General features: G+C 41.3%; 1 protein-coding gene across 8 annotated transcripts in view; it reads left to right on the top strand.

The window, feature by feature from the left end:
- LOC115902774 (dystonin-like) overlaps positions 1 to 27,367 on the top strand; it is a 289,291-nt gene that overhangs the window by 11,495 nt on the left and 250,429 nt on the right. For 6 of the 8 annotated variants that reach the window (XM_030946564.1, XM_030946561.1, XM_030946560.1 and 3 more), the window contains exons 3-4: positions 4,883 to 5,071; positions 21,011 to 21,218. In XM_030946564.1, coding sequence (XP_030802424.1) covers positions 4,883 to 5,071; positions 21,011 to 21,218 — 397 coding nt within the window. Of the gene's footprint in view, positions 1 to 4,882; positions 5,072 to 21,010; positions 21,219 to 22,650; positions 22,742 to 27,367 lie in introns of those variants that run through there. The other 2 variants (XM_030946568.1, XM_030946567.1) reach the window with 1 other exon arrangement.

The following is a 27,367-nucleotide window of genomic DNA, read 5'->3' as shown; positions in this document are numbered from 1 at the left end:
GGGTAGCCCTGATATATTCATCTGATGCTAATAAAGTATCAGACAAAGAATTAAAAATAAATACAGAAAAACTAAGACAGTGAAAGAAAAAGGTTCAATATATTATTCAGTATGTTCTTATCTGTAAATTTAAATAAAAGCAAAAGCTAGACAAGTTTTTAAGGCAATTTAAAATTCCTATTTTTATGAGGAATGGATTAGGAATGAGAATAAGCAAAAACACAACAAGGATGGCAGAGTATAACATATTTGGTTATCAAATACCAGACCATATTGAAAAAAATGGGGCAAATAAATACACATTTTGTTGTTAACAAATGCAAGGTTGAGTACATTACAGAGAAAAGTCTTTAGCCACATTTTAATTTTTAGGTTTATGATCTCCAGAAAGGGCCTTTTGAATGACTTTCAACAGTTCAGTGAGAACTGATGTGTAGCCTCATTTGAAAGGAGATGGGAAGGGAAATGTTTAAACAGAACAGAAAAAAAAATGTACTACTGTTATATATATCAGTATTTATAAGAATCCTGTACTGAATTATGGGGATCCATCAAGAGTGATATCCGTGAAAGAGGAAATGTGAAACTCTCATAGGAAAAAAAAGTGATGGAAGAGACCAGAATAATTTCATGTAGAAGGAGAAAAATAAAGGGAAGTCTTACAATGAAATATGGAATGATGAATACCAGATTGGAGACAGACCAAAACCTAGTCACCATGGGTCTGCTCCATCCTGTTTAATTTGGATACTCACAGTATGGATGTGTGTGAGTGAAGTGGTCAGTCTGGGCTCTGGGTATGGCCAATGGAGAGAAAGAAATGCTGTGAGGGATTTGTTCCCTCACCTGCTGGCTTTGGTGGCTCAAAGGGTAACCTGGGGAGGGGATGTCTGCTGAATTTTGGCCAGAGAAAACCCACATGTGTTTCTATAGACAAGGAATTAGTCACTAAGTCAGAGCTGTGAAGCTAAAACTTGGCTAGATAAGATATTTTTTACTGAACACCTTATTGTGAAAGTAATTTTACACAGTATGCTCTGGCATGCTGTGGCCAGGCTGACAACATTCATCATCGATTTGGGTATAAAGATAGACAGAATAGGTTCTTTCAATATTATCACACCCCATTCAAGAGGAAAAAACAACCAAACAGCAACCCAACCAACCAAACAAAAAAACCCACAAACCACTCAGAGATTTAAAAGAATGAATTTCAGCTAAAAAAGACTGATCTTTGCAGCCTGCTTCCTCATACAGAAAAGCTCACTTGAGACCAGGTGAACTAGCCTTTGGCCCTGCAACACCCTCCAGAGACACCTCTCCATTCCTGTTTGCTATAGGCTTTGATTAGGAAGATCACTCTTCCTGGATCCCAACAGACTCTAACTGGAAGGATGCACATGAATGCTTTTGCAGAGAAGAAAATTCCAGGTTCAATTGGCCTCGTGTCTTCCTCTGATATGTCTAAAACTGGTTGTGGTGGTCATATGAGTTGTTTCTTTAAGGAAGATTACTTTAGTGTAAATCTTTGTGCAGCTATTTTGGTATTTGGAAGACAGGCTTGAAGTTTTGTTTGGTTTGCCTTGTTGTTCAGAATTTTACAGCACAAAATGAGTCAGGCAGTAGGTTCTGGGAATGAGCAACTCCCTCCCAGCACAAAGAACAAGACAAGGTTTTCATTGCCCAGTGACACAGCATTCACATGATGCTGGAAACTACAAATTGCTTTATGGTGTTAGAGCAACCTCGTTGTAATATCCCTGTGATTTTAAAATCTCCAGTTTTTCCTCAGTGATTTGGTCTCAGGTGGTGTACTGTGCTTCCCTGAGCATTTTGTAACATTTTTCTGCTCATCTGTGAGCACTGACTTGACATCTAAAATAGTGCTGTCTTTGCCAAACAAATATTTGTGTGATTTCCATGGTTTTTATTTTGATTACTGTATTAATATGATGTTTATAATTCTGGACTAAACTGAGGGATAAATGACACAAAAAGCTTCTGCTCATTTTACTGTTTAGAAGGAATCACCAGGCACTCTAATTTTGCACTGAGCATAGGAGTAGCAGCTTCCATATGTTACATCACTTTTGCCTCCTGTCTTCATTTTTGATGACCAAATTTTGAAATTTTCTGGATTTGCCTCTTTGCTCTGGCAAAGTCCCATTGCAGGAATGAGTAAGCATTTTGGGATTTGGTCTGAGGACTCTGCTCTTGTAACATTATCTTTGTAGATACAGAATTAATTTTCCACCTGAAATCATGATCCTCTGCCTTTATCACATTATAATCCTCCTCAGAGCAACTATTTGTGATACTGCAGGCAGATTATGACTTCAAGAGAAGAATGAGCCTCAGCAAACAGAAGCAGATGAGCTCTTAAAGAGATAAAGATCCCATTTTCTTGCTAGTAATAAACTACAAAAGTGAAAAAAATACAGAAAATATCAAGGCAAAACATTGTCTATAAATAGATTTTTCTAGAAATCACAGGTGAATTTTTCATATTGAAACATAATAATCAGTAAACCTAGACATATTTTGAGGTGAAGCCACTTGGTGAGACAGACCCACATACTTAAATCCCTATTTGGCATGTGTTTCTAAGCACTTTTAGAGCTGCTTAGCTTCTATCAAATTCTTCTGTTACATAAACATACTTTCCCGGAGAGTTTTATCCAGCTAATGGGATGGGAGTGTGGAGAAGGAGCAGTGCAGGGTATATCACAAGGCTCTGGCCAGTGGCCCTCACATAAATAAACCATAATGCATTTAGCATTTAGAAAATCTATTCTGATTTCAGAACTTGGAATAGATTTGCTGGATGTTTTGGTCTCTTAAGGAATATTTTCACTTGCTATGGAATAATCCCTGATGCATACTAGCATTTTTTTCTAAAAGGAAATTTCCGTGTGCAGTAAGCCCCTCTATAGCAGGCTCCCTGAGTTGTACTTTTCCCTCTTATCCCAAATAGTCCCTAGTACCACGTTGAATGATACATTGTAAGTATCTGTTAGCTATTTCACAGTGCGGAAAGAAAACAGGGCAACAAGCTTTCCTGCTGCAATAGTGTGTCAGAGTCTCAGATTTACATTTGGAATGTTTGGAGGCCCTCCTAAATCTGCACAGATCTCCTGGCTGCAGTGGCTTCCACTGTACTGCTTGCTTTGGTTGGTATGGGCAGGGTCCTGCTTCCATTCAGACATGGGGTGTCCGTCCTTACCGAAACTCTGAGTGATTCCATTGCTTCTGTAGAGTAGGAGGGATCATAAAAAAAGACTCGGGAAACGTTGGCTGTACCTTTGCATCATATGTATTGCACAGCCCTGATGCACTGCATACGTGAACCTCCCAGACTGACTAAGTAGATTTGAGCTCTATTTCTGTCCCTCCTCTCCAGGGCTCATGTGTAGAAGGTTGTTCCCTGCAAGTTACTTCACCTTTCCACTTCAGCCTTTTTACATCATTTGTTGCATGCAATATGTATCTATAGCAATTACTAGCATGTGTATGTAAATGTGTGTTTGTGTCTTTTGGCCATTTAAGGGTATATTTACTTATTGTGGAATGCATTTAAATAATGAAGATAGCTGTTTGTCTGTCCATCTGAGTGTCCAGGACAGACACTGTCTTCCCTTACAGTCTCATGAGCTTTAGTGGAGGAAATCCAGTTTTCACAGAGCCATACTTTTGATTGTTTCAATTTACCAACATAACAGCATTTTAGCACAACTCTTCTGTGCTGATTTCCTAATTAAAATGACAACAAAAACGGCAAAACAAATTCCAAAACCCAAAAGCTAATGGAAGGGGGGAGCAAAAGAACAGCAGATTTATATGGAAATTTAGTGCTCCCACTAGTTTTCTGCTGGCAGGAGTTCAGGATTTTTAGATTCACAACATAGATTTCTGCAGTTTTATCTGAAATCTAACCTTGCAGAAGTTGGATTCTAAAATTCTGGCTTTGTTGCATAAGGACTTCAGCGGGTATTCTGCTAGAAGGAAAAAGAAAGTAGAAAATTAGGAATTGTTGCATCTATTCTTGGTTTTGAAAAGAAATATAGTCCTTAAACTGTAGACTGTCACTAAGAACAGATTTGGCTCACCTATTCTGAAAGCTGATATGGCTAAGTGAATGAATATTTACAACCTGGCCAAGTTTAATATCAACCAACATTGTATTCAGTACAAATGGCCCTTGTCAGATTTGTGCATGCTCATGAGGGGACTCGGTGAAATGAGAGAATGCTCATTGTAAATGCTCTGCAGGTAGCAATAAAGGGATAGCATTATACATGCTGCCATTAAAGGAAAGAAATTCTGTAAGGCCATGAGCCATTCTGGATGATGCTCACAGGTTTTCCCAGAAAGCCTCTAAAAAAGCATTTCTGAAGGGCAGCTTTTCCTGAGTTTATTAATTTGGCCAAATATACCCATATTTCTGAGATGATATAATTGTTGCCACCTATCAATTTTTCTTCACTTTCATTCTCAGGAAAAAAGTCCATATTTTCAGCCCATGCTCCCTAAAACCATTTCTCATGAGGCCAAGGATTAACCTGGAAAATTTTAATTATAAATTTTAAATTAGAACTTTTTAGTTATAAATAACTAAAAGCATGAGCTTACAAAGAAAAGCAACAGGAGTTACTGTTACTGGCTGTGTCTGCAATACACATAATTGAGCAACATAAATCAGATGTGATATTAACAGCACTTGGCAGCATCTCTTTATTGTTACATGCAGTATATATGGACATTATATTAATTTAAGGTGAGCATGCCTGTACTTTGAGCTGTTAAGATCCAGTGTGATGTTGCAGTTGTTACAGAGCTCAATTTTGGGAGATGCCAAACACGATGATTCCTTTTTCTCTTACAGGGCTTTAGATCCAGCCCTCGCCATGCCAGAAGACGAGTAGCACCTCGCCTGGAGGAAACACAACCCATAGTGGAAGCTCACCACCTCAGTGAGCAGGAAACTTCTGTAAGAAAAAGAAAAATCAAGAAAAGCAGCCGAGTCCAACCAGAATTTTACCATTCTGTTCAAGTCACCCCAACTCGAAAACCTGTAAGTATTCTACCTTTAGGGATAAATAGCACTTACTGTTATAAAAGCACTTATACTTAGAGGCATGTAATATAATTTTAATTTTTGGGCTATTCATATTCTCTTCCTCAATTTAAAAACCTTTTCAGTGCTCATATTCAGCATCAAATCCAAATAAAAGTTGATAAGACTGTATTTAATGTTGATGCATAACTCTAAAAAATAATCCTGTTCTGAAGAGGGGTTTTTGAATTTTGATTTTTAAAATTTATTATTTAGACTATAGACTATAATCAAAGATAATAAATTTTATGTTTTTATAGTGGTATTACTTAACAGGTTTTTATAGCAAATGTGCATTTTATTTAAATTTCTTACTTAGATTTAACAGAGATGCTATGTACTCAACTAAATTTATTTTAAATATCATTACCAGATTCAGTTTTGAGATCTCTTCTACTTTATACAGTGTTTACAATCTTTCTGCTCAACAAAACTTAGATCAACTCTCATGATTCTTTGCTCCTCAGCTTGATTTACACACAGTTATTTTAATACTGATAACCTACTTTTAGTATGGAAATATGACAGTTTGTTGAGACATACAGTTCCTAATGTAAATTTGCATGAAGACCTGTTCTGTCCTGTAGGCATAATGCATTTCTCTTTTTAATGAGCTCATTGCTTTGACACATTTTCTGAAGAGCTTTTCTGTGCCAGTGTTATGGAGCTCAAACAACTTTTGTAAAGTCAGTATTATTAAAGAGGTAATTACTGAGAATACCCTAAACCAGATTATCTTGTAGTTGCTGGAACATAACTGAGCCTTGCTAGACTGGTGTTAACTGAGCACCAAGAATTATCAGTGAGCTCTGAAGATGGTTTGAGGAAGCGTTCCTTAGTAGAATTACATTTCCTGAGAGAACAAGCAACTTCTGCAAAGAAAGTCATGGCTGCCAACAACTGCCAGAATTTTTACCTAGTATCTGAATTCGTTTCTCTGCTTTCACTTCACTAGTCCCCATTTTCCTCTTCTCTCATGCTTCTATTTATGGTTTATTTTACACTGCTCATGTTTCTGTGTTTAATTTGATATGATTGGTTTGTCTTGTACTCTTCCTAAAGGATCTGCTCTCACTTTCTTCTCAGCCATCTCCCTTTCACTCCCATCCTATCTTTCTTTCTAGACTACTTTGTCCTGCTCTGTTACTCATACTAAGTCTCCAGCCTCCCACCAGGCTCCCTCACTTCATTATTCACATTCAGGGTCCTTTCCCTACTTTGTTATCCTTCCTTTACCTCTTCCATCATCAACTCTTATTTTCCATACCACTCCTCTTGTTGTTTTTTTTTTTGTTTTTTTTGATTTTTTTAAAATTCCCTTTCTTCTTTGTTTGTTTGTATTTTTTCCCATGGTAGGCCCATGCCAAGGCTAAGCCTGACTGTCACTGCTGAGGCTGTAACCAATTGGCTGTAACCAATGCCTCTGAGTACCAATATTGGAAAAAGAGCATCAGTGCCACTGAATTAAAGAGCTAAAACTGTAGAAATGGTGTAAGCAGCAAAACAAGTTTGGAAAAATGGATTAGTTATGCTAAGAAAGCCCTACTTTTTCCAAAAGTCAGTAACATGTCAGGGATTTAAGGATCAGAAAAATAAAAAATATAAGAATAGCAAATGTGCAGTGTTACTATGTAACTTCACTTTTGGATCATTTCATGTGTCTGCTGTGTCTGAAGAAGATCTACCACTGTGTCCTAGGGTGTCCTAGCTTTCAGAGAAACAATAAATCCCAGATTTAGAGAAAACTTCTCTCAGTGCTGTCACTATTACGTCACTTCCTTTAAATTGCTTTTGCAGTGTATCTTTTATACAGTTACATAGTTCTTTTGATAGCTTTTCCTTCTACAGCCTTGATGAGTGCACATTTCTACCAAAAAAGAATAAATTATCTTTATTATACTAAAATCCAGAAAACATAAGTCACCAATTTAATTTCTCATGGACATTGTAAGTTATTTTGAGTGTATTATTAATGCCATGGTGACAGGGTGAGTAAGGTTTATGCCATTGCCGTGACAAATCACTGCAGTGTTGTGAAGTTCCAGGCAGTCACCAAGATGTCCATCCTGCAGTTTATTGCATCTTCATCCCACTTAGTCTCAATGTCTTGAAGCTGAGAGACTTTTGACCTTCATCTTTGTACGGTTTTACATGATTCAGTGCCAGAAATGCTCTTGTTAATCTGCATAATTTCTTTCACCTATTCCCTCCTGATATTCCTAGCTCTGCCCACTTGAACCGCTCTAAATAAATAATCTGTTGTCTTGATGTTTACATTATGGCCATATTCTGCTGTGTCATCACTTGAAAAAAGTCCTGTATGATGTCTGCCAACCAGAAGATATAATTTCTTCTCATAAAACAGTTCTCCTTTTTGTTTTTTATCCCTCCTCATGCCTTTTTGTCCCTTTTTCTTCTGACAAGAATGGTATCTCCAAAGTAACTATAAAAGAACCTTAGGGAAAGCTTTTTCTTTGCTCCAGCAAAATTTAAAGCCCTGAAATATGTTAGCCTGTTTTGTTGTCATATTAAGGTATATGCATAAAGACTTTTCAGATATTTCATTTAAGGTTCTGGTGGATATTTAGATGCTAGGTTTACTTATTCTTGTTAAGTTTGACTATTTTGTATTTGGTTGGTTTTGTTGTGTCTGAATCTTGTTTTGCAGTTTCCTAGCTGCTGCTATAATTATCTGAATTTGCTTGTATTATTTTTTACTTCCTGCATAGCAATCTGAGATCTTTCCAGTATTGTTCCTGATCTTGTCAGAACTAAATTAGTTGTAATTGTTTGGATGGGAGTAATCCTGCTGAAGACAATAATTACTCCACTTGAATATCTGTATGAGGAGATGTTTGCAGAAATAGAACATTAGTTTTCTCTGAAAATTTAATGGTTTTTTTACACCTTCCAGGTTGTTAATGGGGATATTAAGTCTATTTTGTGCTAATACTGATCCTTGCCAAACTGTACATAAGCCATTTTCATTTTTATTTATCTTATTCTAGTGCAACATGAACCTAGTGCTGAGGCTTCCCCTTGTAGGGCACATTGTTATACCTCATGCCCTCTAGGTCACCCTCTCCTTAGTGGCTGTATTATTTGTGCTGACATTCTCTATAGGTACAGCTTTACATCAGCTTCATATGGAGGAAGTACACATACCTACTACTCATGTGTGCTTTGAATTTTTGAACACAGTGGAGAACTCTTAAGAACAAACAGAACAGTGTTTTTTAGGTTGGTGTGATTGCATGCAAATCAAGGGAGTGTTTCATATTGCTCCTATCACAAACTGAGTACCTGATTCTGTTAAATTTTCTGAAGGTGTGGAAGGATGTGCAAAAATCTCTTGTGACTATGTTGCTGCCTAGCAATACTTCTCCAGGGCACATTTTAAACTGAGGGTTCTTTTACAAGCATTTTGAAAATACTGTCTATATTTTAAATAGTGCTTCTGCTCTGAAGCAAAGCATAAAATACTGCAGGTTATTCATAGGTGGCCTTGAGTTTGTGTAAACAGATGTGGCTCCTGAGCTGTAGGGTCAGTTGGGTGTACAGTTCTGCCAAGCAATGTTTGTATGACTATGAACATAATTGAAAAGAGATGCTGTCAAAGCAGCATCTTTTGACATCTCAATTGTTAAACGATTTGAAAGGCTCCTCAATGACTCATGCAGCCACCAGGACTATTTGCAATCATGACATGTAGCACCAAAATTTGCAGTTTTGTTTGTCATAATCACTCCAAGACATGGTACATGAGACTGCAGAGACAGGATGATAAATAAACCTGTTTTCTTCACTTTCAGATGTGAAAGCCCTCTTTCTACTCAAAAGTCTTGTACTTTACACATCCAAAGATGATCTATTTTGCCCCAGAACTGTAGTAACAACATGTATTGAGGTGATTAACTAGTGAATATTGTTACAAAGAAAAGTATCTCTGAAATAACCTACAAAGAATAAACTGATGACAAACAATGATCTCAGAAGCACTGCTGAGGTATCGTCAGGATCTCCTAATTTACCTGTTTCTAATTATTTAAGGACTGGCCTTTGCTGAAGCAATTTAGCTCCTTAGGAGTGGGTGCAGCATCACTATAAGTCACTACAAGGAAAACAGAGAGAGGTCAGATTTCTGGGAGGTCACATGTGAAAAAAACCTGATGTGGGTAGCTTCATTTGGCTCCACTGAGACTAATCCCATGGCCAAAGTGAAACTTGCACTACGAATACCCTGATAAAGAAACCATGAAAGCAAAGTTTGATCAATTTTTAATGCATGTAAAACCATAAACTGTCCCATTCATGGTCTTTTCAGCTATCCTTGTTTACTTATATGTTGTGTTTAAACCTTAGAACTTAAGGGAAAATCAGTGTTAGATTTCTGTCTGAAAAATACTTAGGAGTTTTTTAAAATATCTGATACCAAAGAATTCATAGAAGTATCAGAAGTCTCTCATTTCTGATACCTTAATTGAGAATATTTTTTTTATATGGATAAAGTTGTTCTACAGGGCCCTTTAGGAGTTTTTAATATGTCTCATTAAATAATATTAGTTTCATTAATTCCCATTTATTCTTATTCTGATGTTATGTACTAATTTTCCAGTACCACTATGTCCTTTACATGCTATTTGAATGACCTAAAACATGAGATGCAAATATTGCCCATCACTCTGCACAAGACTTGGTTATTTCCAACTATTAGCTATTTAATCTATAGATTGCATTCGTATTTTCTTTCTTTTGGAGACATCTGCTCATGCTGGATTGTGTCTCCTGTGAATTGCATTTAGAAGCAAACTTGGCAAAACACTATCATGCCATCTTTCACTTTCAGCATTTTTATTAACGTTATATTAACGTTCTCAAAGGTATGGCAGGGCTGTGAGCTGTCAGATTCTGCACGCACGTGTGCACACACACATGCCCGGGTCCTCTCTCAGGACAATCTGAGCACAGCCAAAAGGAACAAACACAGGGAACATGGGAATTCATATAAAAAGGGAAATAAGAACTGCATTTTTTTTCGTTTTTAAGACAGCTATGGTTTAGCCTGGCATGCAGCTAAACATGAACAGCACCACAGAACTGTTTGCTCACTGCCTCCAGTAGGATGGAGAATAAAACTTGTGGGTAGAGAGAAGGTTTAATCAGACTGAAAAGGAAGGGAAAATAATAAGAATTATGAAACCATGTACAAAACAAGTGATGCCCAGTGCAGCTGCACAGCACCCACTGACCAATGCCCAGGCAGTCCCTGAACAGGAGGCTGCCACCCTCAGTCAGCTCCCCAGTTTTGTTGCTCAGCATGATGCCACATGGTGTGGAACATCCCCTTGGTCAGCTGGGGTCAGCTGTCCCAGCTGTGTCACCTCCCAGCTGCTTGTGCCGGCAGGGCAACATGAGAAGATGAAGAGTCATTGATGTAGTGTCAGCCATGCTCAGCAATGACTAAATTATCAATGTGTTATCAACATTACTCTTACCTTAAACCCAAAACACGGTGCTGTACCAGCTACTAGGAATCAAAAGAACTCTACTGCAGCTGAAACCAGGGCAAAGACTTAAAAGGTATTGATGGGGATTTTGAGATGGTCCTGACAGTTTATTAGGTGATGGTTTCATAAAGTTTTTAACAAGATTTAAGCATCTGGCTATCTTAAACATTTTTATAAATATCTCAAGAAAACTATTTTAGGTGCACAGGATCTTTGCAAATATGACTATTAATGCTAAATCCAGTCATGTTTGAAATGAAGAGAAAGCTTTCAGTGGCCATTAGGTTGACTTTGAAGTTAATTCTTTTTCCAAGAGACTGTTTACATCTCTGTTTTGGACTGCTCTGTTTTATGGCTTTTCTTATAGAAAATAACTCCCCTCTGATAAATACTTCATAAACAGTTTTGCCCAAAGAGTTCATTTTCCCACTGCTCTTCCAGTTTCTGTGACCTCCTCCCTTGCTGCCTGCTCCCCATTTCCTCTTGGCTGCTTTTCCCTCTCCACCCTGCAGCTCATCCATTGCGTTACAGCAATTGCCCATTTCTTCCACTCCTTCTGCCCAGCTCCTAGGCAGTTTAGGTTTTAGAAGGGATTTCTTAAAGGCGTATTGCCATGATTTTCACTAGGCCCTAGAGGTGATTGCATTACTATTTTAGAACTACTTTTTCCTAAAACACAACAGTGATATGTTAAGAATTAGATCTGGGATTTAAAATTATTGTTGTCTTTCTAGTGCTTTTTTTTCCTTTACTGAGGTACTAGAGCTATTAAGCACAGTACAAAAGAAACAAGTTAATTGCAATAGGGCTAATAATTGATAACACATTAATGAAAAAAGACACAAGAAATAAGCATAGCAGTAACAGTACAAATCTGTATTTAGAGGACCTTAACTGACTTCACTGCTAACTCTTACTTGGAGGGTTGAGGTCATTTGAATTGATTGTCCCCTGTGGTGACAGATCATACTTGTTTTGAATATGTTTACTTAGATTTATAATTAAGTGGTTGAAAATAACATAAAATCTGTTATTTTTCTGTACACCATTGCAAATTATTATTACCTGTGGGCAGAGCCCTCTAATATTGCAGGATTTTTCTTGATAGGTGAGCTGATTTCATACAATTTTTATTTTGTATGAGCCAACTTTCATTCCCAAGGCAAATGCTTATTTAGTGAAAATGGGATGAGAACTTAAACCAGTCTAACTCTCTTCCATCTAAAGTTTTCAAAGAGGGTCAAAGTGCACCCTTCATCCTTGGAGCTGAAGCTCACTTGCTACTAAATTAGAAGTGAATGAGAGAAAATATTATTCAAATGTTGTATCTAAGAAATAGAGTTGTGAGACTCTGGCTTGAAAAATGTCAGGGTTTTTTGTTTTTTTTTTTGCCACCATCATTTTGCCATGATTTCTATTAACTGGAATTTTGTGTTCATTGATAAAATTTTACTACATGCAGGCAGCACAGCCTCACTGAGAAATTGAATTTTTAGCTGTTCAGAATTTTTCTTTTATAAATCCCAGTGTCCTTCTGGAAGAGCTAGTAATAGAAACCTAAGCTGCTAAAATGTGCTAGCAGTCTTAACTGTAAGAAAAAATGTTTTATGTATGTGATTATAAATGGTAAATTCTGTACAGTAGCTGAAAGCTGGTTAAAAAAATTAATCAGCTCTGATCTTGTTGATAGTGTTGTTTGCACAACTTAAAATGACCAGTAATTGTCTCACAGATGCATAGTAATTATAGTCTAAATGCAGATGTTTCCTTTTCCTTTACTGCCACCAGAGTCACTCTTCAGAGTTGTATTGTGTAACATCCTACTGTGGCACATAAAAGTACATCTTTATATAGCAAGGGACTCCCTTATCCATTTGTATTTATATATAACACTACACATGGGTATGATGTTGAAAGAATAGTTTGGCAGAGGCAAGTGTTCAGATATTATCAAGCACTGGAATTAAGGTTACACGTGCAGCTGTAATTCGGTGGATTATGCATCTGCGTTGTCATACAGGCTTTAATTGTATGATGGTGTGCTGCCTTTTCACAGGATGTACTCTGCATTCACCACAGGGTGGAAGTGCTCTTAGGATGACTCTTACGTGTAGGAGTTCTGCTGCAGAAGTTGTAAAGTGTATAAATGAATAAAACAGGAGATTGCAGGAAGACAGAGGATCTCTTATTTCTTTAAAAAGAGAGACTGCTTCTTTGGAGATTGAAGGGTGGGCACAGGGACACTAAATAAGCTGAACAGCTGGTTTAAAACTTTTTTTTATCTTCCATTTTCTAAGTGCCTAAATCAAAGCATGTAGCTGGGTTTATAGAAGTTCTTAAACTGCCATTCACCACTGAACTCTGTGTTCAGTGCTGTAGTCTGAGTATTATTGATATGTAATATTAATGGCTCTTAAAAGGCAGATCCCTGGCATCTCAATTTGACCTAGGCAAAAAAAATTGACCTCCTGGTTTACTTTGCATCCTCTGTAATGGGAGTGAAGCAGTCAGATACTACTGTAGTGATGAGCACAAAAACCCGGCCTATTAAATAATAGTTCCTTTTTCACAGTGGTATTTGAATAGCATGAAGTAAGTTCTAGGGCTGCCCATTAAACTGAGGATAACAAACAAAATACTGAATAGCTGTTTGTGGAGTGAATATCACCCATCATTTGCAGTAAATAAGAGCAAGACTTTTATTAAGAAAATTACTGAGGATGTAATAGTATATGATCACATCATTATGACTGCATCGTAACAGACAAATAAACAGGCTGAAGCAAGGCTGCATGGTGAACCTTAAGTCTGGGATTAGTACTTAACTTTGCAGCCCTAAGAAAAGTACTTTAACAGGAACATTGTGTTTAATTTCCCACTGCTGTTAAAAACAAAGTGGAAAAGCTCAGCTGTGTAGCTCATTGGCAGGTTTTAACACTTTGACTACAATATGGAAAATTCTGTTGGATTTCAGGGAGAGACTGATGGCATTTGTATTCCTCATATGAATCAGTAACACAAGGGAGGAGGTATTTTTTTTCTAGAGGAACTCTCAGATATTTGCTAATGGCCGGAGTGGGGGTGAAATTTCCCTTTCCTTTCAGGCTTCTTAGGGCAATGAGCTTTCCTGTGCTCGTTCTTCCCAAGTGTGGCTGTTTCTGCCATGAGTCCTCCAGCCTGCTCCTGACCTGCCTCTGCTCCTTCCTTGCTGTCCGGTCCTCACTCCTCTGCTGACCTTGGCTCTTCTGCTCTTGCTCTGCCAGTTCTTGTTTCAGTCCTTCATGTCACAGCCCTTCCCAGGTTCACCTGGTCAGTCCTTTCATGCTCTGAGGCATTTGTTCAAGCAGTCTGATTTCTGTGCCTCCCTGTGGCCCCTGGTTGCATACTACATTCCTTGGCTCTTGTCTGTCTTCTCTGAAACCTTCACACACACAGTTGATACCCTCCTTGTTCATGAAACTGCCTTGTTCAATGCCTCTTGCAGAGGCAACTCCAGATTCATGCCAGCATGTCAGACCCTGAGCTCTCCCCAGTCCGCTTCCTCCAGCACTGATGGTCACTAATCCAACAGTTACCTTGCAGGTCTATTTCTCCTGTAGTCCTTATCCACAGAGTCTGCTGCTCCCTTGAATGCTTTCCAGCTGCAGCTCCCAGACTCTGTCGGTCTGTCCCCCAGGCTCTCAGTCCCGGTGTATTCCTGCAGCCCTTTCCTGCAGCATGCTGGTTCCGGTGTTTGTTCTCTCCACATTCTCATCACAGCTTCTTCCTCCCTCTCGCTGCCTGCGCGCGGCCGAGCGAGTCACGGAGAGCACAAACCAAGAGTCTCCTGCCTCTCAGGCCTGGTGCCTGCCTTGCCCTGCTCTCCATGCCTCTTGTCCACATTGCCATCAACCTGAAACCATGGCCAGCAACGATTAAATGCAAAGATTAGTTTTTCCTCTGGATCTCCAAGCTGAAAGGATCCTGGTTAGCTCCTTGGTGGGGATGGTAGGTGTCCCAGCTGTGGAGGTAAGAGCTGTGAGGGTGAAATTTGCTTGGTCATTCTGTGATGGTGGGGTATTGGTCTGGCAGATCTGAAACCCCTGAGAGATTCTGTTTAGGGGGTGTCAATCTGAAGGGATTTTTCAGAGGTGATACACTGAAGACATTTTAGTTGAGAAATTTGAACCCTGTTTTAAAAAGTCTGGTAAAATAACATTGGTAGTTACCTGAACACTAAGAATAGTTAAATCAAAATATTTACCTTTACAAGGAAGAAGTGCTAGTAGGTAAGGAGAGATTAAAAGAAGTTCACTTGCTCAGCAGAACCAAAAGAAGGTGATAGGAGATAATATGCAGGCTATGAATACACTGGGGAAGCAAAAAGGTTATTTAAGGAAATGAACATTGTTGTTGCAAAAAGCCCCCAAAAGACCAGGAATAAGGTTGAGGTGGCAACTAGAAGATCACTTGTAATCAAGATGGCAGGAAGTTCTGCAGCAGTTTTCCTGACAGAGTAGTGAGATCAAACACAAACTTTAAAAGCTTTACTTTATACTCCCTGATGCCAGGGATAGCAGATGATATTTATACCTCAAAGACTTATCACTCTGACAAATGTAGGCAGATTTTTAACAAAGATGGCAAAAGACTTATGTCTAGCTTAAAGCATATTCATATTTGAAGTATCCATCCCAAAGCTTACAGTCTTCTCAAAAAAGATCACTGGGATTTTTTTTAGTGTTTACAAATAACTACTGGATGTTTTCATAATCTTGCTCTGAGGCTTCTCCAGTCAGCTAAGACTAAAAATTTTTAAGAAAATTAAACCTTGGGAAGGAAATATTTTCAAGCAAACTTAAGAAAAAGAAACTCAAAATTGATTTGATAAGAGAAAAATCTCTAATTATTAAAACTGGTGTCTGTAACTACAAGAATATGTATTTTCAAATAGTTTAATGTTGATTGATTTCTGGATTGAGTCTTCAAATTTAGTTCTAAAACATGGATGATAGAATAAACCCTGAATGCTTATTTCCATCTTCTCCTACCTTTAGAAAGAAAGAATGTAAGTTCTCTCTACAGAACAGGTGGGAATTGTATTGATGTTTGAAAAGCCTACCTGTTTGCAAAGACAGTTTAACATAGAGCCAGACCCTGGATGATCAGGAATTTCAGATTTAGTGTATTTGCCTTCCAGCTTTCTGCTAATTGTTTTATGACAATAAATACAAACCCAGAAACTCTATAGTAATTTCCATATTTCCTGATAACATAGGTACTTGGACGTATGGATGTCCTCTTAAGTGAGTGGCATGGAACCAAAGAAAAATATTAATTTCCTATATCTACATTTCCACTGGTGATTTTTTTAAAGTTCATCATCACTGGCTTTACATTGTCCTTGTTGGTACTCTAATTTGTGTGTGTTTTGAATTTTGATCACTTCTGACAACATGCAATCCCAAGGGACTCACATAGCTTGATTACATACATTGGATGTTTTGTGTTCTGCATTGCATTATCATCTACCCAGGTTAAAGTGGTAAAGATTTACTAATGGGAACATTCAGTTGCCCTAGATTTTGTCTTAAATTTGTTAAATTTGTTATTTTACTTTAAAAGTTGATCCACTTTAATATCATTCAGTCTGGGATGTTAAAGGACAAAAATAGCCATTCACTTTCAATGGATATTCTAAATTATTTTAAATTAAAAGGAATTTTGCTGAAGCACACTGAGTAAAATCATTATTCTAGTGCTTAATTTCTGTTGATATTTATCCATTTCCTGCAATGAGTATAATAAAAAAGAATATATCCCAGGAATTCTGAGATAGTTTAGTATAAGTGAAATATAAATAACTCGTAACAAAACTGAAAATTAAATGTCAGTCAGTGTTGACCTGTACTTTCCACAGCTTCCAAAAAACAGCATGAAAGGACTCACTGCAGTGGACAATCTTCTTAAAGATAAAATGTGAAAGTACAAACTATTTGATTAGAATTCAGCTGGCCAGCACAATCTCTGATGTGTCATAGGGTTGGGAAATTTTTGTAATATGAAGATAATTTGGTATCAGCCTTGCAGCAGCTTTTCCCAGCTGGTTTGCCTGACCGAATTTGAAACCTGACCTAGGCTAATGCTTCCCTCCCCGGGAATGACAGTGTGCAGTACCCGCTGTTCTCGACCCTTTCAGCTCCTATTTCCAGGTGCTTTCCTGTTCTCTGGTGGTGTGCAATGCTCTACACCATTTGTCAGCTACACCATCTTCCACTCAGTCTCTACCTGATCTTCTGCTGTGCCTCACCCATGACAAACAGCAATTCTTTCCCTCCTCAGGGGAAATCATGCCTTGGAACTTGGCCGAATCCCTCTAATAAGAAGTATACGAAATGCTTCTTTCAAATCATTCCCGTTACTGGAAATCAGTTTGCTTTTACCGCACGGTTGCCAGCCTGGCTCTCAGGCGGCTCCTGCAAATCCCCTGATGTGTGGGAGCCCGCCGGCAGCGGCAAAGGGAGCTCGGCTCTGCGCTGCGCCGCTCCCGGGACTGGCGTGCGCTGTGCACCCCCGTGCGGCACCGGCAGCGAACCGTGCCAGGGAGCCCCGCCTGCATCCCCGCCTCTGGATGCTGCCCGCTCCGCCGGGCCGAGTGGAGCCCTCAGTGCCCCGAGCGCAAAGAGCGCTGCGGCTGCAGCCGCTCCTGCGGAGCAGCCGCGGGGCTGCAGAGAGGCCAAAGGCTGCAGCGCGCTATCGGAGGCAGAGAATAAACAGCTACAGCAACTGGGCTGTGACCTTATAGGCTTTCAAGTCCTGACCCTTGCAAAGTCCCTAAGAGTAGGCTAAGTAAGGATGATCAATATTTTGAGGGATATAACAGACACTTCACTCATGTCACCCCCAAAAAGCATTGTGTATTATTAACTGATGTTTTTTGCTTGCACACAGACATGTAATTTATACAGAAATAACAGAAGTGCCTTACATATTCTGATTTTAACAGAATATAGCAACCTTTTTTTTCCTACGTGTTGTCCTTATGGGCCAGGAACTTTTTTCAGAATAGTACAGATGTTCTGCGTTATTTCCTATTTTTAAGCTGCTTAATATGTTGCTCTGATAACAAGGAATGCTTATTTGGGCTTTACAACTCTATCATGGAAAATGTGTATGCTAGAAACGTGGAGTCCAGTGGCATGAATGGTACACAAACAGTGTCTGTGTGCAAAAGAGGAACAATTACAGAATTCATATCAAAACTGTTAATTTACTCAAAGTTGTTCAGTCTGTTATAAACACCTTTGGAATAGCAAAGTAAAAAATACCTAGGTGCTCAATATCTCTGTGGACACATTACTCAGAAGTATCTCCATGCTGAATAAGAAAGTAGACTGTCATTAAGTCAGAAGTTGACATTTCTTAATGTTTTCCAGATTTTTTTGTTATGAAAAATTCCTTTCTGAACTTCCTACATTGCTCTGAAAATGGAACAACATGGTAATTGAAGAGTTAAAAAGCTAAAGTGGGTTTTGATTATTCATTTGGTTACTGCATGTATCAATTAAGGTAGGATAACTGAAAAGCAGATAGCTAGTTGTAATATACACAGATGCCAAAGACTGCTCTACCATTGCCTGTTCAGTTTGATTCTCATAAAATACGAGTGGAGTCTTCTCACATAGCTTATCTTCCAGTGTTGTAGCAGAGCAGACTAAAAGGCAGACTCCTCTTCCCTAAAACTGACATCTCAGTAGATTATTGGTGCACAATGAACGACCACTCTACACTGCTTTTGGCTTCTACAGGTAGGAGGAGGTGTTATGAAATATAATAATGGGCTGTGAAGACCTTTTTTGAAAAAAGGAAACCCTAATGGATAAAATTTATAGCTTATTTTCAAAAATAAATCTGAGAGTCGAGAGATCTTTCCCCAAAACTTCAATAGCAATTGCTATTGTACTTTGTTCTTCCATATTTCAAGCTGCTACATAAATACTAACAAACTATTGCTGTAGCACCTCACTGTGTTTGGTCTCTTTCTAACTTTCATATTATAAGCTAGAAACGCAGAAGGTGAAAAAGATGAAAGTCAGAATCTGTCTCTGTGGGTCTATGTGATCCAAAGATACTGAGGGTTGCTGATCAGCCAAAAGAAGGTACAGGCCTGAAGCAGGATGTTCAGAGCTGGGATTAAAGGCAACACTTTCTCTTCTATGGCAAAATCTGGAGCTAAGGACAGGCTCAAAGGAACCTAATCCCTGACTAAGCACATGAGAGGCCCTGGTAGCCCCAGCTGGAACAGCAAAGTGCCCTGCAGCAAGCTGAGCACTTCCAGCTCTTATCAGGAAGACCCCTCTATGTGACCATTCTGCTTTATGAGATCCAGTTTTAGTTTATTATACAAACTGACAGCCAAATAGTCTCTGCACTAAAACTAATTATGAAAGAAATCTGAGCTGGTATCAGACATCTCATGTTTCTGTTTTTCTGCACTTACCTTTTGCTCTCTCTACATCACAATACAGTGAACAAGAATTCAGTTAATTGTTTTTATGTATTCACTCCCTCCCTCACAACTCACACATTTCAAACTTCACCATGCAGTACTCTACAAGGAGAAAAGAGAGTTGGGATAGAAGTGAAGAGGAAAAAACACTAATAGAAGGAAAAACATTAATAGAAGGAAAAAACACTAATAAGTGATCTCCTCGTATTATAACAGATTATTTAACTATATATTATTTTTTAATTTTATGCAGAGCAAAGAGTGCATCATGTTGTTTCTCTGGATTATGCAGATTCTGAGTTTTAAATGGGTAAAATACCCCCCATGACAGCTGACAGTAAAAAACAAAAATTAGACAACAATAATACATTTCATCATATCTCAATCACTGTACAAATTTCTTCTTTAAGAAAAGGTACCCTTTAGGCCCCTTTATAGAAAAAAAATTGTGAAAAGGGCTGCAATACAAGCTTAAAATCCTATCTGGCTTAATATCAAATCTGGACTCTAGAATGGCTGAATGGGGCTGTTGCTGTGTAACAAAATATGCTGGTTTTAAACTGAAAGAGGGTAGATTTAGATTAGATATAAGGAAGTAATCCTTCACTATGAAGTTCCAGTGAGGCACTGGAACAGGTTGCCCAGAGAAGCTGTGGAAGTGCTCAAGGCCAGGTTGGATAGGGCTTTGTGCAACCTGGGCTAGCGGGAGGTGTCCCTGCCCCCAGCAAGGGGGTTGGAACTAGATGGTCTTTAAAGGTCTCTTCCAACTCAAGCAATTATGTGAGCCTATGATTCTACTGCACCTGCAAATGTTGACAACAGCACGCACCTAAAACTTAAAATAATTGGATGAGCATCAGGTTGCACTTTTGAAAGGGGCTGTAAGCGTAGCTCCCACATGAAATGACAAATCACACCCATCATTTTCTTGTGTCATGCCTTGGAGAAACCACAAATCCCTTCAATCTGAAGTTACAGAGTAAAAGTAATTGCACCTTGCTGTCCGTTGTGTCCCGATAACGTGTTTAATGATGTACCTTAAATTTGAACATGGTGCCAAACTGTTCACACATCTCCGTTTCCCACTTTACCATAAACAGGGAAGCCAGACATGGCAGCAGCGTCCTCTCCCTGCATCAGTGTTTATTTACATTTCCGGAAGAGCTCTTTTTTGAGTAGCTGGGAAGCCTAAAAGTGGATACAGTTTATACACCGAGATCAGTAGTTTGTTTGCCGAAGTCGCCGGGCAAAGTGTGACTTAAGGCTGCCCATCGTGCCCTGCTGACCGAAGGGGCTGCTCTGAGGAGTCCTGTTCCTTCCTTCCCTCCCCGGCTCCGTCCCCGTTAGCCAGCCGCGCCCCCCGTTAGGCAGCGCGGGGCAGGGGGAGGCCGGGGCGGTAATGAATGAAGAGCCCGCCTCGGCTCCCGGCGGGCCTGGGTCTGTCCCGGGGGCGGATTCACCAGCAGCTCGGTGATGGCAAATCTTCCCCTTGTCCTGGCGGGGGAGCCAAAAGCCTTCGATCTGTAGCCGGGAAGGTTGGTGGCTTTTTTTTTTTTTTTTCGGCTGTTGTTGCTGCTGGGTTTATTGTTGGGGAAGTGGGAGGCTCATTTGCGAGCTGGTTGCCCAGCCGCAGGCCACGGCTCTATCCCGACATCCCTCCAAATGCACTCCCTCTAAGGACCGGCTATTTTTTGGGGGATCACCCTCGGCACGCCGCACACGCACCCTTTCCCCCCTCTAAATTCACACCAATGGTGAGCGGCGGCCCTCTCCCCTATCCTCCTTTTCCCGTGAGATGCTTTTCCACGCCACGCGGGGCGGGTATTCGCCGGCGCCACCTGAGGCCCTTCGACCCGAGCTGCTCCCCACGCACCCTGTCTGTCTGTCTGTCTCCCCGTGCAGAGCTCCGGCAACGCGTCCTACCGATGCTCCATGTCGTCCTCCGCCGATTTCTCCGACGAGGAGGACTTCAGCCAGAGGTCGGGGACGGTGTCGCCGGCGCCGGGGGACACGCTGCCCTGGAATCTGCCCAAACACGAGCGGTCCAAGCGGAAGATCCAGGGCGGCTCGGTGCTGGACCCCGCCGAGCGGGCCGTGCTGCGCATCGCCGGTAAGGCGCGGTCGGGGACGGCGGGGCAGGGGGCGGCCGGGGGCAGAGGGATCCCCGTCCCTTCTCTTTCAGAGCGCGGCCCCGCCGGGCGGTGACTAAGCTCTTTGGCCGCCTTTTCCGGCTGGGTGAACTGATGCGTGTGGAAGGCGAGCCGAAACACGCGCAGGTGCGCCCATTAAACTTTCATGCGAAAAAGCATCAGCGGCCGGGGGCTGCAGCCGCGGCGGGGGGCGGCTCAGCGGGACCGGCGCTTTTTCCGGCCCACAAGGCCGAGGCAGCCCCCGGCCGCCCTGGGTGGAAGCGCCACGGGACCGCCCGCAACGCGGGGAGAGGCCGCGGCGGCCGATGATGCTCCGTGAGGGGCGGGGGACCAGGGCCGGGCTTTGTCCGCTCGGGGCCGGGGCTGCGCTCGGGGTGGACGGGGACCGGAGCGGAGCCGCCCCAGTATGCCGCAGGCGCCGACGGGCTCTGGTCCACGGCCCGGCGACAATTGATGTCGAAAATAGGGCGGAGGTCCGCATCACCCTGGCGAAAGCTGGAAAACGCCTGTAAATGAATCCCAGAAATATGCGGCTGTCCTCAGTGCTCCCCGGGGACACAGCTGTTGTTCTCCCCAACCACCCCGATTATATACGCGCCACTGGGGGTCCCTGCCGGGACACCATTTCCCAGGGTAACCATTCCTAGCGGCGCTATTAGCGGGGGCAGCGCTGCGGAGCCGAGCTCCCACCAGCCGCAGGATGCAGCCGCGACTGGGGCGTTGCGGAGCCGGCCCGACCGCCCGCGGATCCCTGCGGGCAGGGTGCGCAGGACGGGCAGCGGCGGGCCGGGGGCAGGGCAGCAGGGACCGCAGGGCAGCAGGGACCGCAGGGCAGCGGGCCCGGCGGCGGGGTCAGCGCCGGGGGACAGCGGGGGAACGCAGGCGCGGCGGTGACACCTGCGGCGGGGCCGCCCCTCCGCGGGGACTGCGGGAGCTCCCGGCCCCGCCGGCAGCCGGCTGGAGGTCCCTCCCCGCTCGATCCCTGCCCGTGAGCCCAGTGTCCCCACCGGCGCCGTCAGCGCTGCAGGCGTCGCGTCCCCCGCCCCGGCAGCCGCCACCCTCCTCGTCGTGCGGGGAGGCGGGGGGCGGGCGGGAGGCGGTGGTGGAGCCCGCCGGCCCCGCGGGCGGTGCCTCGGCCACGGGGCTGGAGCCGGGGTCTGCGGCGGGGAGGCGGCGGCCGCCGCCGGGCTGGTGCCGCCCCTCCGCTCTCCGAGGGGCGGCTACCGAAACCCGAGCGAGCGGCCGCCCGCGGGGGCGTTTCCTCGGCCGGGCTGGCAGCGCCTCCCCCCGCCCGCCCCTGCCGGCTGCTGCCGCGGCTTTTCTTGTGCCATCCCCGAGGCTGCCGGCCGCCCGGAGCCGCACAGGCGGGCAGGGCTGGGCGAGCGGCTGGCCATGGCTGGCTACCTCTCCCCCGGCGCGTATTTCTACGCCGAGGAGCAGGAGTACCTGCAGGCCTACGAAGATGTCCTAGAGAGATACAAAGGTAGGGCAGCGCTCCCCGCCGCGCCCGCCCGGCCGCTCTCCTGCCACGCCGGGTGTGGCGGCTGCGGAGCCGGGAGGCGCTGGGGCCAGGTGGGGGCGATTGGTGGCCCCGCGTCCCTGCGAGGGTCGGTCTGGGAGCAAGGGACGTGGGCGGCTTGTGCGATGGATATAAATACCGTGTCACCTCACCAGTGTGTGACAGGCGCTCTCGCGTGTTTAAAAGTCGCTTTTTCGAGTGCAGTGCGGACACAGGGATTTATGTCTCGATGTACATTCATATTTAAAGCTTCGGTTTATTTTTACCTATTTCTTTATTTATTTGGGTTTTTTTGGGCTAGGGCAAAGAATTAGCTTAGCTCATGTAGCACCTGAGGTTTTTTTATCAAATACAGAAAAATAAGGAAAAAGGCATTTATCAGTGTGAAGATGTATGCAGCTAAATTAACCCTGCTAGAAATGTAAATTGCATTCATTTCTTAAGGATATCGGGATGGAAGGGATGGTTTGGATGATTCACTGCTGTTTTTCAGTACATTTGCTAGTACTAAATCTGAAGCTTATCAAAAGTGTTACAGCTCTGATTTTAATCCAAGTGCGAAATGGATGGAGTTAACTGTTCGCACTGAACCTTCATCCCTGAAACAGTTTTTACAGCATGTCACAGCATATGCTGACATTTGCAGTGCTGAGTCCTTTTGTAACGTTAGGGAATAAGATGTTATGTTTCATATCTGAAGTTTTTCAGCTGTATGTCTTCAATCAGTCCTGAAGATTTTTGCTAAATGTTTTCCACTGATGGGAATGGGAGTGGCATAGTTTAAGACAGCTTGATTTGAAGATACTGATAATTGATTTTATTTATTCTGTGTTGTTAGTAGCAGTATTTTGAATAATAAACCCTCAACAGATGGTTATTTTGACTATGAGAACTTGTTGGGTCTGCGTGTACTTTATACTGGTGTCACTTGCAATTTCATGTGTCATTAGCAGTATTGACTAATGACTCCTTTGTGTCTGTTGCCCATTGTGTCAGTGCAGCAATGGAGCATGTGCACCGTTTCTGTACTCAAACGCATTAGTGCATTTTGGTTGAGAAATAATTACCATTTGGTGATTGCCATCATCTTCAAAACCATGTCTTTATTCCATTCTCTCATTTTTCTTTACTCCTCAATTTATATGAAGCTGATCTGATTTGTCCAAAATTTTGGAGCTAGTAGGCTGTTTACTTTTTAAATAAACACTGAGAAAGCTTGTTTTTCTGCTTTGGATCACCTTTTATTTCCTGCTAGAATTAGGTTTAATAAGGTTTCTTCTCATACCAATTACTTGCTTAGAAAGCAAGGGAAATCTCTCTCTGGGAAAGAGATTAGGCCCAATTTTCCCTATTTCAATGGGTGTTTTATCAGGAATGGGACTGAAAGGTCTGGTTTTTATAGGTTGGGGAACAATAGGATTTTAATTAAATAAACTCTGAAAGCTAATTTACATCTCTGTAAGAAATAAACCACTTTCTGAAAGTATTTGAGTATATCTTATTGTGGGGGTCACACAAAGTCCATTCATATGCCATTTTCAGTGACCCCTGAATCCTGAAATTATTTGGAAGGATCCAATGTCTGTTGTCTTTAAGTGTCATATTTTGTATATTGGTATGCTGTGTTTTGCTGCTCAAGGTAGATTTTATTCAGCCATTTGGAGCAAAGGTAAAGGTTTGGACTTGTTTTAATTAAGATGTATTGGAAATCTGGAAAGCACATTACTTTCTAAAATGTGTTTTCAAGCCAGTCATGATTTCCCATTTGAGTCCCAGTAGTATGACTTCACTACAGCGATTGTTGTTCTGATGACTTGCTATGGAAGCTGATCTAATCAGAAAAGAATTGCTACAATATAGGCTTTGAAGAGGGAGTGCCATTTCTCTGAATTTCTCAGTTTCGTAAACACCTCCTTCAGTAAATTTCTTAATCAAACGTGAACTATGCTGGTTTTATAAGATGAGCTTCAATCTATAATTTTAATGCTGATAGTTCTTTTTTTTTTCTTTTTACAGTCTGCAGAATGCTTCATACTCATCTAGGCCATTATCAGGGTGCCAAATTATCTATGTCCCAGCTGTTGAGTACTGTAACTAGCAGAGTCAGCTGTACAAAATTCATTGCCTGTATTGGAAGGCTTGGGATCGTATGATGCCGCATCATTAAGATGTTCAGGCAGTTTGACTTAGGAAGATAAAAGCTGCCCTTTATAAACATAGAAAAGTGAAATTTTACCCTTCCTCTGTTTCTGTTTCCAAAGTAGGCTGCAGATTTTGAAGATCGTGCAATACCAAGTACCTTGTTGTTTTAGAAATTGAAAGCCAGATATTTGTGTGTCTCCAAATTCTGTCTGCTGATCATGTCTCTGGCTGTGACAGTAAATAATTAGGCAACTGTTTGCTAAATCTGACATACCACTGAAGTGCTGTTTGCTATGGGAGAAGAGAGTGTTGTTTTCTGATCCCTGGTCAGCTCAGTTGCTGGCTGTCAATTTTTTTTTTTTTTTTCTTGATTAGTAATTATTTGGCAGTATTTCTAAAGCATTTTGATAGAGGGAAAAAAGTCACATTATCTCAGATGTTTTAGAAATCAGGTTGAATCCAGCTACTTATTCAGGGGAAAAAATTGCTTCTTTGTTGGTTGCACCTCTAAGAATTCAAAGGCAAACAGAGAGCGGCAAAAAACCATCTAGTATAGTTTATTCTGAAGTATTTTAGATATTTCACAGCTTGTTTAAGTAATAAGAGAAATCATACAAATATTTGTTAATATAATTAAGATTCAACATTTTCTCAAAAATTATATTTGAATTCTCTGGGAGGTTGTAAAGAACTTCAAAAATTATTCTTGATGCTCTGTAAGTTACCTCACAGTTGCCTGGGAACAAAATGTAATGAAATTGTTAGCTGTAGCCTTTTTGATAAATAAGAAAATGTGCAATAGTATTTCATATACTTTTCATTTTTAAAGCATTAAATGCCATCTCTGTCATATGGAATAGGAATGCATTGTTTGGTGCCATTATTATTTGAGCATTAAATATTTGAAGATTATGATTTTAAACTGTGAGTGCAAGATGTTCATTAGATTTCCTCTGCTATAAATCTGAAGTAATAACCTGAGAATCAAGTTTATATATATAAATTTATCATCCCTCTGAAATGGTCACTCTTTAATGTGTTTTTCAGTTCAGGTAGTAAACTTTTATTTGAATAGCAGTTGCAACAAGCCCTTTCTGAAAGATTTTGGACAATTATGTAACTAGGTTGTCTCCATTTTGACATCATTTTTGCTAGGGGTACATCTGTTAATGACAGCATGACTGCAGTACCTGGAAAAGAGCTAATTCATGGAGTAAAGTGTTGAATAAATCACAGCTATTCAACAACATTCTTTAACTATGTAAGCCCTTGAAGTTTGAAATATAGGGTTATCTGGGCTGTGCAGAGCTTTTAATGCTGTAGATTTATACACCTACATCTGTAGGAAACAGATCTTTTAGAAAATTCAGCTTGACATGACTGCCCATGAAAAATAGTCTTGCAGTTCAGGGACTTCAGGAAATTGTTGCTAATGCCAGGGAAGGTATCACATGAATCTTATGTTTGCAATGGGTGCCTGATTAGTGCTTCCTTTGGGTACTTTGGACTTGCTGCATAGCCCTGGTGTCCATAGGAAGGAGAGGTAAGTCTGGGAGACAGCAAAACTCAGGTTGGGTTGTTAAACTTTGGTACATTCTGTTTCACAGTTGGCATTGCTCTCTTGCTTTAAAAAGATCTATAATACTACACATTCAGCTGAAGCACAGCAAACAGCTCTGGTTCTGTATTCTGAGAACAAAGACACTGGAGATGGACGAGAGCTAGCAGGTCATCTGATGCATTTTGTTGCCTGTTTAGGGTTCAGAGACAATGTAATTTGTTCTAATGATTGATTGAGGGCAGTGTCAAGTAAAGCTGTTCTGACATTGGGTACAGGTTTTGAATTAAGATAGAAACAATAGATGCCTGTTGTCCAGCTCCTTTGAGCTGACTTCAAGAAGGGAGCATTTGCACAGAATGGTTTTTATACATCTGAAAATGAATTTTAGGAATTTGGAGACTCCTAAATGTGTTAGGTATCAGATTTAATCCAGGGATATTATTCTTCAGAGATGATCATAGAGCAAAGACAGTAGGGGCCATGATAGATGCTCCTGGCTCTGGAATATGTGAATTTCTGAATTTCCTTATTTATGCTTTGAAGTTGGGGAGCTGAATTTTTAGTCAGCAGAAATCATGCTCTTCTGGGCATTAGTTCTCATCTGTGAACTAATTGGATCTTCTGCTTCAGGGTTCTGATTTTGAATGCAGCAGGAAATCCTGAAGTGAGTAATTGATTAGGTAGTTTCCACTATGGATAGTTTTCTTTGACCTCTTTTCAGGTGCTGGTAGTATCTAGCCTCTGGCCTTGGGATTGATCTTTTGTTTTCTTTTTTTTTTTTAATGGGAAAGTTATTTTGGCTGATTATTGGGCATGTGTGGATTATCCAGCTGCATGTCACCTAATCCTTTCTTTGCCACCATGCCAGTCTTCAGCAAGACAACCCT

This window comes from Camarhynchus parvulus, chromosome 3, assembly GCF_901933205.1.
Source record: "Camarhynchus parvulus chromosome 3, STF_HiC, whole genome shotgun sequence".
NCBI classification, from domain to species: domain Eukaryota; kingdom Metazoa; phylum Chordata; class Aves; order Passeriformes; family Thraupidae; genus Camarhynchus; species Camarhynchus parvulus.
This window is presented reverse-complemented; position numbering and strand designations above follow the sequence as displayed.